This window comes from Malaya genurostris, chromosome 2 (genome assembly GCF_030247185.1).
Source record: "Malaya genurostris strain Urasoe2022 chromosome 2, Malgen_1.1, whole genome shotgun sequence".
In the NCBI taxonomy this organism is placed as follows: domain Eukaryota; kingdom Metazoa; phylum Arthropoda; class Insecta; order Diptera; family Culicidae; genus Malaya; species Malaya genurostris.
Genome location: NC_080571.1, coordinates 83,187,691 through 83,204,936, shown reverse-complemented (window position 1 = coordinate 83,204,936; position 17,246 = coordinate 83,187,691). Strand labels below are relative to the sequence as shown.

The 17,246-nt window shown below is 36.7% G+C and overlaps 3 protein-coding genes across 3 annotated transcripts; 1 reads left to right on the top strand and 2 right to left on the bottom strand.

Moving 5' to 3' along the window:
• Window positions 1–853: 853 nt before the first annotated feature.
• LOC131429873 (mediator of RNA polymerase II transcription subunit 22) lies at window positions 854–1,810 on the bottom strand. Its single transcript, XM_058594307.1, has 3 exons — window positions 1,599–1,810; window positions 1,167–1,268; window positions 854–1,106 (listed from the first exon to the last, which is right to left on the bottom strand). Exons 1-3 carry the CDS (start codon window positions 1,693–1,695, stop codon window positions 889–891), a joined length of 417 nt encoding a protein of 138 aa, XP_058450290.1. The 5' UTR covers window positions 1,696–1,810; the 3' UTR covers window positions 854–888.
• Window positions 1,811–9,086: 7,276 nt separating this feature from the next.
• On the bottom strand, window positions 9,087–11,305 carry LOC131429742 (WD repeat-containing protein 46). The gene is made up of 2 exons (XM_058594070.1): window positions 11,133–11,305; window positions 9,087–11,080 (listed from the first exon to the last, which is right to left on the bottom strand). Exons 1-2 carry the CDS (start codon window positions 11,133–11,135, stop codon window positions 9,344–9,346), a joined length of 1,740 nt encoding a protein of 579 aa, XP_058450053.1. The 5' UTR covers window positions 11,136–11,305; the 3' UTR covers window positions 9,087–9,343.
• Window positions 11,306–14,659: 3,354 nt separating this feature from the next.
• On the top strand, window positions 14,660–15,801 carry LOC131429743 (dihydropteridine reductase). Its single transcript, XM_058594071.1, has 3 exons — window positions 14,660–14,894; window positions 14,961–15,481; window positions 15,566–15,801. The coding sequence occupies exons 1-3, from the start codon at window positions 14,811–14,813 to the stop codon at window positions 15,666–15,668; spliced, it is 708 nt and encodes a 235-aa protein (XP_058450054.1). The 5' UTR covers window positions 14,660–14,810; the 3' UTR covers window positions 15,669–15,801.
• The last annotated feature ends 1,445 nt before the right edge of the window (window positions 15,802–17,246 follow it).

Sequence of the window (17,246 nt, the reverse complement as noted above, 5' to 3'; positions counted from 1 at the left end):
TGATTATGTTGATAGGTAACGAAACGACACAGTTGAATAAAGACATACACCCCAAACGGAAAATGAAACGATCATACTCCCATATGTTACCTGTATGCGTGAAAGCGAAAGTGTCACAATTGTTTTAAATAATTATTCAGTTATCTGAATTGAAATATATATTGCAAATAAATATCAGTGTAACCCAAGCCAATTATTTAATTAATTAGGTAGAGTTAAAATTGCAAACTGATGATTAGATTTGTTGGTAATGAAGAATACAAGCATTGCTGTCAATTGGTTTCGTTACTTTCGGCACGTCAGAATAGACATTGAACATTTAGTGTAAAATAAGCGCGTTGTAAATAGCAATGACTTTACGTCTGCTAATGCACTGATGAGCTGAATGCGAAACGTAAATAATTCAAAACTAAATCGACGTTCGATTACGTATGAAAGCGCTCCGCAACACAACCGACTATGAAGCAATGGATGATGAAACGAGCCGCGAACAAAGTGACCCTCTGTTCTCGTTGGATGCCGAATATTCAGTGTATAACAATTCAAATTGAGGAACGAGTTTAATTTGGAAGTAGCTAACTAGACGAAAGAGTTCTATTTGAGAAATCCTTTTGTTACGATGTTTTTTTTTATTGACAGTACAATCAAAATAAGTTAGTCCGATACACGACAATTTGGTGTTTTCCTCTTTTATATTCTCATTTATTCAATAATACAATTTAGTAGCGAGGGATTTGGAAAACTCGAAAACGATATTTTCGATCGAGTATTTATTTTTTATTCTGTAAATAACTTGTGCTAATAAATTATTCGATTATTTTGGAAATTTCTCAAAAATCAATATAGATTTGCATGTGGTTTGAACATTTATTGTGATCATACATAGTCTCACTTGTACATACTCGTATAGTACTCCTCCTCTAGATCGTACAAATCCGCTGCCATATCATCTCGCACCGCCATCAGTTTGTTATCACGATCCATCTGGGTACTCCGGTACAGCTGAGAGCTACTACAAATTGCATCGTTGACTGAGTGAAAATCATTGAGAATCAGATACTGCTTGATATCGGAAACAAGTTTCATTAGAGATTCACCAGCACGTACTGAAAAAAAAAATACGACTTAATTTCATACTATGCCGAAAAATGTTTCCCGGTTCCTACCTATATTGGAGGCACGCACTTGCATTTCATATGTGTCCTGCTCGCACTGCGTCATCTTTGATAATTGAGTTTCATTTTCTCCTTTGGCAAGGCGAACAATTTCTAAAAGGTAAAATGAATCTTGCTAAGTGCATCAAACCAGATCATTGAATCTAATTAATTTGAGAAACAATAGCAATGTATCAAAATTTTTCTATGAGTTATGCTTGAAAATTCTGTTCTCAGAACTTGATTACTGATATTTAATGAATAAATCAACATCGCAAACAGGTCTAGCAGTTTTGTCATTGATTCAATATGTTCGTTCATGTTTAAATATTTTTTCCTTGAAATGATACACCTCTATTTCCGTGAAATAAATTCTGATTTCAGAGATATCCGAGAATAATAAAATAGCAATAATTTAATTCACAAATCCAGTAGCCGGCTTACCTTCAAAGTTTTCCAGCATACTTCGAACATCTTCCTTCAATCTTGTGTTGTATGATTTGAGAAGAGCTTCTTTGGATTGCGTTAAATTCCGCTGCATTTTAACTACCCTGTTTTTCACTAATATTGCAAGCTAGTTTTTAAATTATATTAAATCCACCAAGTGCTGAACTAAAACGCATAAACATCATTCTTTGATATTGTTAGAAGCCAAACTAAAATGTAAACAAAAATTATTGTTCTAAAATTTTAGTACATCGATAGATGCATTTACACTGAAAATCATTGCTACGTATTTTTTGAGGAGAAATCACTCATTTTCGAGCTCTTCTATGGCTGTGAACCATTTCACGGTTAATTTTAACTTTTGGTTAAAATCTGACACTTGAGTGGTTATTTGGTGTCGAGTAGTTAAATTTGACTAAAACTGTGACCCATTTCAAAATTTGACGGAAGGAAAGTTATTTGGGTTTATTTTCCACTGGAAATAATTTCAACTAAAGAATTAGTATTAGAATTTTCATTGCGAGATTTTTTTCAGTGTTGGAAAATAACTATCGATCTGTCAAAAATAACCATGCTCTCGAGCAGGGTTATTTTTGACAACATCAAATTAACCACTCGAGTGTCAGATTTTAACCAAAAGTTAAAATTAACCGCGAAATGGTTCACAGCCTATATAATCTACCCAAAATTGGGCCGTTATCAAGCACTCAAATAAAAATTCACGTTCGATTCACTTGAAAAATCACGTAGAATGGTTTCAAATGTCAAATTGAATATTTTACGTGACGAAAATGAATGTTATACGAACATCCCCTAATATGAATAGAGTCATCACATAAGGTTTACGTGAATTGACCAAACGTCAAACAATCTACGTGAATTTCCATTGTGAAAAACTCGATTTTGAAAATGGCGAACAGCGGCCCTCAAAGTGTAAGTAGTGTAAATATTTGCGAGAAATGTTATTTAATTACAATTTTTCACTACATCAACCGGACCATTCCAGTATGAAAGTTTCCATGTGTTAGACTGGACTGAGTGCCTGCGTGAGCCCGAAAGTTTTCCCGCTCCTACCGAATGCTTCAAATGCCGTTGGTCCAACGAAAAACGAGTTCAAAATCGGCATGAAGTTAGAGACACTGGAACCATGTAATGCGACATCAAATTGCATCGGTAGTGTTGGAGAAGTTCTCGGATCTCGACTTCGGCTTCGGTTGGATGGCAGTGACAACAAAAACGATTTCTGGAGGCTTGTCGATTTGAGATACCACGACGTTATTAGTTGCTTTTAAGCTATTGAAATTATATTCTAATTTTCTGAAATAAATGTTTTATTTTTCATGGTATATTCATATATAAATAGTAATTCTCTGGTATCTAAATTTAATATGAACTGATAGGTAAATGAGATATGAACAATACATTACATTTTACCTATGAAACACGTAACTTTTACTTGATTGTGCATTTAACAGTTTCTAAATGTCAGTCCATTAAGACCTACGTGAAAAGTAGGGTGGAAAATATTCACATAACTTTTCACGTAACTATAACATGATTATTATTTTGAGTGAGGATAAGGCGCTTAAGCAAGTGCTATCGTAGCCAACATCTGGGGTATTTGGTGGGCAATTAGAGCGCTCAGAGTATGGTAAACAAACATTCGAGCATTTCAAATCGAGTAAAATCTTCATTTCCTTATCGTAGTGGTGATATTCTCATCGATAATTTGCGAGGAAATGCGGTAAAGGGTACTGAATAAACACGTAATTTGTAATATCAACTTTTGTGAGCCATTCTTCTTCATTGTTCTGGTTTTTGCAGAATGATGCTGGCCACAGTTACATGACGTCATAGCAGGAGGCTGGTCGTTATCTACTCAAACTTTGAGTTGATCGGTAAAAATGGGTAGCGTGCTTTGTTATGGCAAAACACTTGTACTAAACTTACATTTACCTAAACTTTCCATCTATCACACGTTACCCAAAATTGGCGAAATGCATTTTGGTTAATTTTTGGTAGGTTTTAACCCAAAATTAGGTAGCGGCTGGTAAGAGTGTATAATTTCGATTGGGTGGATTGGTTATTCAATCTTGAATAGCGGCCCTTACACGATCATTAAAAGTGTCATTACTAAGTAATGACACTTCTGCTCAAACGCTCGTCATTACTGCATTACTGTACATCATTACTTTTTAGCATTACACGTTCATTATTAATGATGAGTATTTGTAACTACTCCAGCAATAGCAATAGCAATATTTTTATTTTCGTTTAGCGGAAAATAAATTTGATTTGCTATTGAAACGTTAAGGTTAATGAAATATTAACAATTTAAATCTACACTTTGTAATTTTTTTCGCGTATAGTTCTAAAGATATTCAGCACTTCCACAAAAAAATAAGAAGAAGAAATAATGTTGGTAATGATGGAAAATCCGGAATTCCATCATTACTCGTGTCATTACTGAACTCGTAGACCTTACACGATCATTAAAAGTGTCATTACTTTTTAGTAATGACACTTTTAATGATCGTGTAAGGGCCGCTAATAAGAACAGAGCAGCGATTATCTTTCAAACAACCATATTTATTTACTAATTCATATGAAAAATTTCTTAAGTCCAACAAATTATTTTATATTTACATTATACAATGTATTGAAGGTCCATCAAGAGGACATGCATAAATGGACGAACTCAAACCCCACTACGATATTAATTTTACAAATTCTGGATCGTGGTCCTCTTCTTTGCTCACCCTCTTTGCTATCTAGGTTGACGATCGAATCATCATTAATAACACTCACTTTTTCTGTATTGTCAAAAACGCTCATAATTTTGATTTTAAGGGCTGAGGACAATACCGCAAAGTGGTAGGTTTTTTGATATTTTCCCGTTTCAAATTAAATTTTCTTGGAAACGGTGCAGAATATAGAAAAACCCACCTGACAATGTCTTCGAAATTTAGTTGAGAATATTCTGTGAAATTTTCAGAATGATTCATTAATTTTAGCGGTCGTGTTGTATTTTTTTCTGAATGAAGAACCGTGACAAAGTCTAGATAATTTAGTTTAGATACGATTAGTATACAAAAAACATATATGTTATCGCGATAAAAATAAAGTCTTGTATTTTTCTGTGAAACAAAGTCAGTTTCAATGCATCCACCATTGTTTTCGCTTTGGTTTCCTGATAACATTCTGAAAAAGGAGAGAGAAATAAAAATGGCTCGCCAAGGCTGCCAAACACACAGACATTCAATCTTTGTGAAAGTTGAATATATTTTTTCATTGTTCATTGGAATCCATGTAATGTCCAACCCATATGATAGATTAATGTGATAAAACTTCTCATCAAAATAATAAAATGTATGCTGGCAACCCGGTACAGTTTTCTCATATACGAGAGAGTACAAGAGAAATACGATGCGCAAAGGGAGTTGCGGTCGATTTAAAACTCAACACGTGGCTCTCTGTCCTCAGACATCAAGGATCACAAAGAACCAACGCGACGGGAAAATCTGAACAATTTTCTACAAATTGGTGTTTATTTGTCTTCGACATCACTACAGTCATGGTGAAATTGAATGAGAGTTTTGACAGGCAAAATTTTAAGACACTTTTCATTAGATTTAACTACAAATGAAGTAAAGCAAATGACAAAAGCATGAGCATGAATGGTTAATAATACAAGAAATTAGTTATTTTTTACATATTTGTATAATACATGAAATTCATGAAAATATACACTTAACTCATAAAATGAGTGGAAAAACTATTGATAATAAATGGGCATTATGCTACATTTATCTGAAATGCACTTTAAAACGATAAGATGTATCGTTACCTCTAGATATGAATTTCATACGAATATCACATTCCACATAGATTTCAATTGAAACGAAGTTGACCGAATCAAGTGTTTTGACAATACTTTTTCGCTGTACTCATTTCCACTAGAAAATGAAGTGTTTAACACATGTAGATTCAATAGCAAAACACATCACGTCCAAAGGATAAACACATTGAAGCTAAGTGAAAAATAATCTAATGTGACCAGGGGCGGTAAGTTCCATCAAATATTGGGTAGCCACAAAAAATTATTACTAATGATCATTGAACCGACGACATTGAACTTTGCTATATAAAGCATTTTTATAAAGGAAACGGAGAGGTTAGAGCAATTAATAAGCAAAGAAGTAAAAATCACAAACATTTTCCATACTATTCCAGTAATAACTAATATTCGAAAGTGGTAAAGTATAGCACTTTTCACATTGTAGTAAATTAGTTTAAACATTTAAGTAACTTAGTTAAGAAATATAAAGGATTACGGAGACGAACTACGGGGATAACAGAAAAAAGTGTTATATCATAAGACATCTCTAGCAAATTTTCTAATATTTATTCCAGTTGCAAAAATATTGGGGGGCATGGCCACTCCAATAAATCTTTGCCGCGCCTGAATGTGGCATCTTAGTGAGTTTGCACATGAAATCTTTTAAAAAATCGCTTTGATTATGTATTGAAATAAAGTGCATATAAACCCCAATTCAAATTAATTCATAAATATTTTCGGATTCGGATGATTGAAATTTCAAACCTTCTACCGTTTAGAACGGCTATGTAAAAAAAAACGAAATTATTTCCTGAACAGAATCAGAGCCGGTGAAACATATTAAGCTCAGGTGGGTAATTATTCGTACCGGGGAGAACGACCCATTATTTTGAAGTGATATTTAATCGATTTTTAAATAATATTTTGTTTCGATGTAACTTTGCATGAGACACGTAAATTCGAAACTTGAAGTGTTTTCGATATTTTGTTGTGAAACAAAATTGCGCATTTAAGGGTTAAATACAATATCAAACTACAAAATTTTTGTCAATATTTGTTTGGAATATTAAGTCAGCAGTCTTTTAGATTCCGTATAAACATATTTGTGTTTTCAAATTTTCGACATTATTTCTTTAAGAATTTTGGTTACCCTGATCGTTTAGTTGGTTGGGGTTGATGGTGAAAGATGTCTCGCATGAATCGAAAGCAATGTCTTGGCATTACATTCTTTCTGTTGAATTTGGCCTTTCTGTTTCAACAGACTTCGCTGCTTATTCTTAGCATACAGAATCTTATGACTAGTACTACGATCCTACTGACACTATGAATCATTCCACGTCGGGGCTCGAACATATGACAACTGGCTTATAAGACCAGCGCCGTATGCATTGAACCGCAAACCCGGGCGAATCGAACGGTGCACAAAACAAATCCAGCCACTGATGTGCACAGCACATTGTTAAAAAAAAGTCCCGGAACCGACTGAGATGACGTTTGTAATGTCAAACTATCATCATCGTTCAGAAAACAAGTGTCATATTTTCACGTCAATCGCACCACAAACACTAAACTTACCGACATATAAGTGACGTTACTTTTTGATTCACGAAAACTTAAAAATAACGAATTTCGTTTATTGATTAAACATTGCTTCCTATAAGGAAAAACCGGGCAAGTCCAGAAACGGTTTAAGAAGTGTTACCCGCACTCAGATTAAAAACAAAGATTTGTGGTATTCTGATTTTAACGTGACCAAATTAAGCAGTCATCCGGAAAAAATGTGAGCAAGTTTTGATAATCGTTATGGATGAACACAAAATCAAAGTCCGACTGAACTGGAAGTGCTTTTATGATCGTATGCATAAATCTGGCCATGAAAAAGATCTTTTCCAAATAGGTTCCTCCTTCGCTCACAATCTATCAAAAGAAACAACGCATCAACAATCGAGAGAGCTGGTCGGCACTGTTTAGTCGCAATAAAAAGGATTTCTTGCGTTGGTATGAAACAGTGGACGAAACATGGATCTATCTTTTTTCTCCGGAGTTGTTTCAACATTCAGACGGGGAAAACGCAACAGGTAGCTGCAACAAGTATGGCGTCAGTTTTTAGATGCTCGAGGTATAATTAACGTCGACTATCTTGAAGAGGAAGTACCAACAACAGTTTTTAGTTATTAATGCGTTTGAAGTATGGAATCGTAAAAAACGGCCTCATATGGAGCAGAAAAAATCACCTTTAACCAAGACAATGCACCGAGCCACAAGTCAATGAGAATAATGGTCAAATTGAACGTATTGGGCATCTGATCTGTTTCTTCACCCACCATATTCTCAAAAACCTAGCCCCAGCGACTACTTGTCATTTGATGATCTGAGAGAGTCATCACCGCAACTGAAGCCTATTTTAAGGCCATGGGCAAATCATTCTATAAGTATGATATAAAAAATTTAGATAATAAATAAAGAAATTTTGCTCAAGTGATCTTGTTTTCCTAGTTAGTTCCTGAACTTGTTGGATGATGTGGAAGCAACCTTCTCTACGGCAGTATCGAACCGCACAGAGTGCAAGTCGATTCGACACTGAATTTTGTTTTCTGTGAGTAATTTTCTCAAATAGGAACGCACTCATTGAAGTGCAGAAATCATATGGAAACCGGGAACTTATGTATACGAAACCGTCATATCAATTAGAGGAATTACAATGGTTTGAAAAACAGGGAGAATTAGACATTGTTCGTGGTTGAGTTATATATGTTCAAAACCTAACCACTGTGTATATGGTTTTACTTCTATATTTTGAATTTGTACCCCGGTATAGAAAACAAAGACGCAATCCTACGTCAAAGGATTTTGAGTGATTTCATTTATATGAAGATAAAGAATGGAAAGGCGAGATGTGACAAGGTTGATTTTAGCAAGCTGAAATCTTTTACTAACTTAACTTTCGCAAGAGGAGTTGAACTTAAGCATCTCATCAATGCAAATCACTCGAGTCTCTGGTACTTTCTACTTGCGGCTGCATTCTCGTACACAATTAATTCGTCACTATCTCTAATAGTGGAAAAGTAAAAATAGCATGATAGGTTTCCATCAGGTAGCGGTAAGTGCAGCGCTTCTGAAGACCGCTTACAACCTAGGCTAAACAGTCAGCACACTGTGACTCTGGGGGCATAAGCAATAGTTCGAATAAATCTTTCATTCTGATGTTCAACTAGCTGTATAGAGATTGAGAAAAATATCCATACAGTGAAGAACTCAATGTGTATAAGAATGCTGTCGCAAGTAGATACTGACAACTTCTGGTAACTTTTCTTTACCAATTCGTATAGTAAATGGTAAAAGACCTTTTTCGGTACTTTCCGGCATACCAGAGACTCGAATGATTTGCATTAATGAGATGCCTTAACTCGACCCCTTTGGTTGAGGGTAAAAGTTAAGTCACTAAAAGATTTCTGCATGCTCAAATGACGCCTCACCTTTTTGTTGTATATCTTCACATCCTTGCTCTACCTTGAGTACTAGCATTTCATAATTCTGATTTTATTTATTATTCTCAGTTACAATAAAACTACTTTTATTGTTATAAATAATATTAATATTACTATTATTTTTATTTAGAAATTTCAGGTGGGTAATTACCCACCTTTGGAATCTTCGGGTGGGTAGTACTACCCACCGTACCCACCTCTATCACCGGCCCTGAACAGAATAGTATTTTTTCCAACTTCAATAAGTAGTTAACTATTCGCAATGGTCTGGCCATTGTCTACGTTCTCAAAGCAGACAGACGCAAGTTTGTCTGCCAACGTGGTGTCATGCGGCAAAGAAACTAACCGTCCATCAAATATAAATAAAGCGTTTCAATAAATGTTGTTTATTTATTTGCAATTGTGTCACACAAATATTATTTTTTCTTCTTTTTCTTATCCTTGAATCTATCAAGAACGCTAGTCGATTCCAGCGGAATGAAATCTGGTGTTTCCTGAGAAACGATTTCTTTCATCGATTCTTTCGCACTCTTGATGTTTTGAATAGCTTCCTTCCGTTTAACTTCCTTCACGATTTGTTTGTTGCGGAACCGTTTTGCTTTTGACATACGATTTTTCATCCGCGGCTCGAAGTCAATCTTGGGTACCTTCATCGTCAACAGTTTAGCTTTGGTGTCCAGCCGTTCCTTCATCGAAGGCACATCGACCTCCCCGATTTGCGTTGGATTGAGAGAAATGAACTCAGACGGAATCTTCTCCAGCAAATTGTGAACTTCTTCCTCGCGACGCTGTGACAACGATTGGAATGGATTCGCTTCCATTGTGTCGAAGTTGGGTTCTCCGGAACCAGGTACAATAATCGACGTGTACCCCGTGGCGGTTGCAATGCCAAGAATATCTTCGTATGGACAGAAACGTACGTTCGAGATGGATGAAGGCAATCGTTGGCGTAGGTACGGATGAAGTTCTCGTTGAATCAGGTTCGGTTTTTGATAAATTTCGCATATATTGCCGATCGAAATTGCCATAAGACCTTTTTGAGACAGATCAATGCCAGAAGCAGCAGTTTGTAGTTTGTAGGTTTGCATAGGACCTTCGAGCTGACGAATGTCCCATAGTTTAACCGTTCGATCGAGACCTGCGGTCGCCAATTGTGTTCCGCTAGGATCAACTGCAATCGCCGTCAGTGGCATTGAATGACAAAGCATTTTTGCCAAAGGTTGACGTACTGAAGGAGCCCACATTGAAACAACACCTTTGGAATTTCCCACACATGTAACGGCATTCCAAGGATTTTGGCACATCATACTGATACGGCCCATTCGTGAATTGTAACAGCTAACTGTTTTTCCAATAGAAATGTCCATCCACGACAAATAGCCTTCATCGTTAGCGGAATTCAACAAAAAGTGAAAAGGTAGATATTCTAGCCTTGTCACCCGGTTCATTCCCTTAATACAATGGATTTCAGTGCCCTTACTATCATACACATGAACCCAATTTTTCTGTGCTACAGCAAACATTGTTTGATTCATTAACCAAGCCACATCGTGAACTGATTCCATCACATTCATTTCACACAAAAGTGACTTTCTGACCCAATTGAACGCGGCAACGTGTCCTTTTTTACCACCGAGCAACAGATAATTTCCATTTTTAGTGTACCTCATACGGTACGGCCCAAATTCTAACTGTAAATTAAAATGCTTTGCTGCAGTAGTGATATCAACGTTGTTAACAATTTCAGCCTGCGTGACCTCGGTGGTCATCTCATCATCATCAACTTCCAAGTACCCTTCATCTTCGTTCAGCAGAATCTCTGCCCGTGCCGCCTGCTCAGCAGCAAACTCAATGTTGATCTCTTTACGTTTTTGTCGAATTTTCTGAAACTTGGTTTTGATTCCATCTAGATTAAGCCCACCTCCACGCGAATGTCGCTTCAGTGCTTCTGAATCAACAGGGATCTCGAGTAATTTTTTCTTCCGCTTGCGTTTTCGTTGTCCAGATTGACGATCATTAACTTGTATTGTTTCCATATCAGCCATCGGATCCTTTTTTATCTTGATACATTTTTTGAGATCTTTTGCGAGCGGTTTGATATCTAGATCACCGTTTTCGTCGGCAGTATCGAAATACCGTTTGGAGACCTTTCCCTAAGATGAAGAATATTAACCATTGGAAGCGCAATGAAACAGAATAACTTACCATTTTGAAACGTTCATAAAACTACACAAAATTAGCAATAAACCCTTTTTCCGTTCACACCAGTTACTAGTAGATAGTAAATTCAAGGGCTATGGTAGCTAGCATGCCGTTTTGTTTTGATTTCTGAAATTTTGGGTTCGGTATATTCGGCTGTCAGATTTGCTAGCTAAAGAGAATTACACTACGAAGTCATGAATTGTTCCTCTCTTAACTTTTCGTAGCGCCTATAGCGATGATCAGTGAAACTAGAATGTTGTACACTCTTAACGACTATTCACACATTTCAGTTCCGTGGTGACGGTTCAGTGAAAGTGTCCTCAGTGCGCCGTCAGTGTTCTGTTTTGTCGGAACCCTTCCGTTCCGTTTCCGTGCTATTTCCGTTCCTTCACAGCAAATGCAGTGACATACCGACTTCAGTGAAAATAAAAAATCGGTGACGACGAATTTGAGTTTGCCGGAAGGACGCTACACTGACGGCGAGCTGCACTGAAACGGCACGGTGCCGGATAGGTGTGAATGTGAATGTGGAAAACATGCTTGTAGCTAAACCTTGTAGGACCCTGTTAGAATGCAAACAAGAAATCTGCTCAGCTTTCACTCTGACCCACATTATCAGATCCAAATCAATATCGAATTGACGAGGAATTTTCATTCGGAATTCTATGTGGAAATCACGCTGAATTCCGAGTAAATTCCAACTCCAGTGCAACAACCGATTCCGAATGAATTTCGCCTTAAACCGGTTGATTCAGAAATTTATCCGAATTGAGTGAGAAGATGTGGACTGTAAATTAGTTTTCATTTAATTCTTTAACAATTTTGCATGTTTTCGACGTGCATCATATATTAACTAGATATCAAGCGCTCACTCTTCCCGAACAAATCATTGGCAACATCTTTTTTTGCGAGCATGACAAGACCACATTGAATCTCGTAAATAGAAGTACGGGAGACATGATATGTTGAATGTGATGCCGTGCGATGACGTTGCTGAACTGGAGATTGATTTCGTTTCAAGCTGACAGGATTTATTAGAAATATGATCAGCAATTTATGATAAAATTTTCTGTGGTATGGAATACCACAAATTACTAAAAATTCAGTTGTTTGATTTCAACTATTATTTAAAAAAAAACTCTTGACGCTTGTTTGTCTTTTTTGTGCTCAGACGACGCTTTTGACACAGTAGGTATGAAATCTAAAAATTGATACGTTTCATTCATGCTAGCATGTGCAGTTGACTTTTAATATCAGTAAATTAACCTTTCTTTCATTAAAATTGTTGTAATGTACCGTGTGTACTTCTACAGACAAACAATGCTTTACTCTGTTTTGCCATGTCTTATTAATTTGTGTGTTAGAATAAGTGTGTCGTGGATGCGTCGTACTTTAGCATGGGTGCACCGTTATAATTCTGGATGTAAAGGAATGAAAACTTGCACCATTTGCACAACATATCAACTTATGAGAACCATTTTAGATATTCAGAATTGTGAAATTTTATTCGTATTCATGTCATCCAGTTATTTCTCTGACATTACTCACCCATTTTATATTTAATATATTTACTCGATAGTCCATATGAAAGGTTTTAATAAATATCATAGGTCATGTTTAATGATAATCATTAATGTAAAATTTGTTCTATGATTTAATTCGAAACCAAACCATTTGGAAGATGCCGTATCAGTATAAACCAATCCATACCGAAAACTAATCACATCATAATTCTCCCATTAATTAAAGTATACAAATTAATTTACCAACTTATTAAAAAAATGGATTCCTTTTCCATGGAAATACATTCTTGATGCATACATAACGATTCAGAAAATCTCTTACCATGAAAAAAGAAACATTTATTACAGAAAAAGCACAGAAACTCAATACCTGAAAAATCACCTGTAACCGATAACATCGGGCAAGCATGGTTATAAGGCTGACTAAATGGGCATTGTTGACACAATAATTTAAATCAAAATCGCATTTTTTGTGCTTTTTAGTAAAAATGGCATTGATAAATTTCTCGCGAATTTTCAAACTACTAACACTTTAAGGATTGAAATTTACGGATGTGGGATACGCCGTAGTTGACGAGCAGATGCGAACCATCGGCGCGACGATATTACTTAATCGAGTGTCTATATTACACGCTGAGCTTCTGGCCTTGAGAAAAGCTACCGAAATCATAGCTACATTGGGGACAGTAGAATATGTGGTTCTAATAGATAGCTTGATCAGTTTAACAAGTCTGTCCAATAAGAGAACACATTCATACCAATCTCAAGCATGGTTCGAAATTAAACACCTCGTTGATAAAATAGAAAGTAAGGGATCATCGATGTGGGTTCCATCACATACAGGTATACCACTGAATTAAACAGCAGATATAGCAGCCAAATCAGCAAATCAAAATGGTGAACCCGAAACATTTAAATTCTCAAGCATCGATTTCAAGTTTCCGGTACACACGCGAGCTTTATCCAGTTGGCAACGGGGTTGGAACACCGGTACAAAAAGCAGATTCTGCTTTGCAATTATTCCCACAGTCTCAACGTCAGCGTGGTTCAAGGATGGCGGATTTAGCAGACGAGAAGTTGTCATTACATCAAAACTCATAAGCAATCACTCAAGACTACCGGCACACTTGTTCAGAAAGAACATAGACGACGGTACCTGTCCATGTGAAGATGCACTGGGTAGTGGGTACACCAGATCACGTACTGTTTCATTGTAGACTATACGATGACAACGGAAGAGTTTTATAAAGAACGATCGTCGATATAGGCGCTGGAACTCATTCTAAAGAGGATGGATCCCAGACTGATGTCGGCAATTGTGATTTTTTTTGAAGACGCGAAAACAGATCTATAAGAAATATAGAAGTATGTAAGTTGAAATTGGCCAAACTATGGCAAGAAGAGACCAGGTTTAATAAAAACAAAAAAAAAAGGATTGAAATTTTTACACCGGAAATTCACATAGATTGTTTGACGTTTGGTAAATTCACGTAAATCTTATGTGAAGATCCTATTCATTTTGGGGATGTTCGCATAAAATTCATTCTCGTCACGTAAAATATTCAATTGGACATATGAAACCATTTTACGTAATTTTTAATCAAACGTGCATTTTTATTTGAGTGATACTGTTTTTTAATGCACAGAGCAAAAGCGCTATTTCTCATCAGAGGGCACTGCGTACAGTTAATTTCTTTGATAGTTCTAATAATTCATGGAATTTTTATTTTCTGAGGGACTATCAAAAATAGGCACAACGTTTAACACATTATTAAATTTTATTTACATACTGCAAGAAATCTAAAGATTATAAAGTAATTAGAATTATATTTTTCGATGAGCCATTTTTGTGAGTATGACATAAGCGTTAACACGTCAATTGTATCAATCCGGAATAAACGTAAACGTATTTTGTGTAAACACCCTCTTAACTGAGCACGAAGTAAAAACCTTGTACCGGTACTCTCCACAAGATTTCTCTTCGAGAGCTTTTCGCAAAATACTAGCACAATTACGAGCAGGTCATGGAAGCAGAGAAACTTGTTGAATGCGCTAATCACTCTTGGTAACTGCAGCACGAAGATCAGTTCAGTTTAGTTCGTGTGATTCTGTGAGAAACCTTCTTAATATTCTCTAGTAGCCATTACCTTGAAACAAGATGAATAATGGGAAAGTTCTTATCTATGGAGGACGTGGTGCTTTGGGGGCCACATGTGTTCAACATTTCAAAAACAATAATTGGGTAGGTAACAGATAAACATATTTGTCGAAATATTTTGATTTTTGGTTGTTTTTCACATTCCCTCAGTGGGTTGGTTGTATTGATCTCACGGAGAATGCAAGTGCTGACTTGAACATCATTGTAAACCGAGATGACGATTGGGTTAGTCAAGAGCAAAGCGTACTATCGAAAGTGGAATCGTCATTGAATGGCGAAAAATTGGATGCTGTGATTTGTGTGGCTGGCGGATGGGCCGGTGGTAATGCCAAGAATAATTTGGCGAAGAACTCCGATCTTATGTGGAAGCAATCGGTTTGGTCCTCTGCCATTTCGGCTACAGTTGGTGCCAATCATCTTAAAGCAGGTGGACTGCTCGCACTGACCGGTGCGAATCCTGCTTTATCTGCCACTCCCGGTATGATTGGTTACGGAATGGCCAAGGCAGCTGTTCACCAACTGACCAAGAGTCTTGCTGGAAAGGACTCTGGGCTTCCTAATGATTCGTTGGTAGTGTCCATATTGCCAGTAACATTAGATACCCCAATGAACCGGAAATGGATGCCGGACGCCGACTTTGGAACTTGGACACCATTGGAATTTGTTGCCGAGTGAGTATCTCCTATACCTACAGTAGCTAAAAATAATGTGTAGAATTTACCATTATTTTAACATTTTATTTTCGTGTTTTTCAGCCTCTTCCACAAGTGGACTAAAGGGGAAGAACGCCCATCAAGTGGAAGCCTGCTGAAACTTATAACAGCCGATTCTAAAACAGAGCTAGTGTTGGCAGAATAAGATTAGTGATTCAACGAACCATCATTCCATACTATGCTCTCTGTACTACACATAAATATTATCTTTATATATGTTATTGCTTGATTACAAATCAGTTCGCTTTTGCAAATAAAACAAGCTATGTGATTTTAAATGTTTTCTCTGCAATCTTGAACTACATTCCGTACAAACTGGTTGCTGCTAATATGCTAATGAAATTTGAAATTGAAAATGATTGCACACATCTGTGTATCTGTACCTTTAAAGCTATCTCTCATAATAAAATTTCCCACCGTGTTATGCTTACATAACGATTTACTCGCGCTTATCATCTTTCAAAGAGCACACTAAACCGTGGATATGTTTGACCGATATAGCTGCAATCAATAGTGAGTAGTGATGTGCAGTAATTTTGATGTAATATCACAATTGCGTTGGTGTCGTTCTAAAGGTTGTAATAACACATGAACTTTAAAATACCGGGCCTAACAAGGAGAACACGATTTTTTGGTTCAAAATTAACTTTATTCATCAACGTAACCTCCATCAAGAGCAACACAATCATTCCAGCATCGCTTTGACATTTCAATACCATTTCATTTCAATAGGCCTCAGTTTCACTGAGCAGTAGTCGCAGGGAGCCAAATCTAGCGAATACGGTGGATGTGGGAGCAATTCGAATCTCAATTCATGTTGTATTGCCATAGTTTTGATTGACTTGTGACACGGTGTGTTGTTTTGATGAAAATAAATTTTTTTCTTGTCATATGCGGTCGTTTCTTTGCAATTTCAGCCTTCAAACGCTCCAATAACGCTATATAATATTCACTGTTATTGGTATTTCCTTTATCAAGATAGTCGATAAATATTATACCACGCATATCTATTGAGAGTGCGAAAAGAATCTGAACTGTTCTGATTGACGTTTAGAAGTATAATAATTTTATTTAATGAGATTTATTATCTATGCCTACCATGATAAGTGTTAAGTCACAGGTTACTGTTCTTCAACACTCCTCCTTAAGCTGTTGACTTCAAATCAACAATCCCATCGCCTTTCGATTATTTTCAAGCTTGAAGTGGTTTGGTTAAACCATTTGCTACTTGCTCACTTGTTTGAACGTAAGAAAGGTTGACAATTCTTCGATCCAGTGCATCTCGGATGAAGTGGTGACGGATGTCAATATGCTTCGTTCGTGGTGTGTATCCGCCATTGCGAGCAATACAAATTGTGCTCTGGTTGTCGCATCGCAATTCGATTGGGTCTATTTCTCTCAGTTGTGACATCAGTCCTTGCCACCAGGATGCTTCTTGTACAGCCGCAGACAGAGCCATGTACTCGGCCTCACAGGTCGATAGCGAAACAGTAGTCTGCCGTTTACAGCTCCAGGATATTGCTCCTCCTTGCAGCAAGAATATGTAGCCGCTCGTTGATCTCCTGTCATCTAGATCTGATGCCCAGTCTGCATCGGAATATCCAATGAGTTTTGAGTTGGCATGCGTAAAATAGCATAGCTTCATCGTCGATGTTCCTCTCAGGTAACGTAAGAGATGCTTGACTGCTTCCCAGTGCTTCGGTCCAGGATTATTGTTGAACCT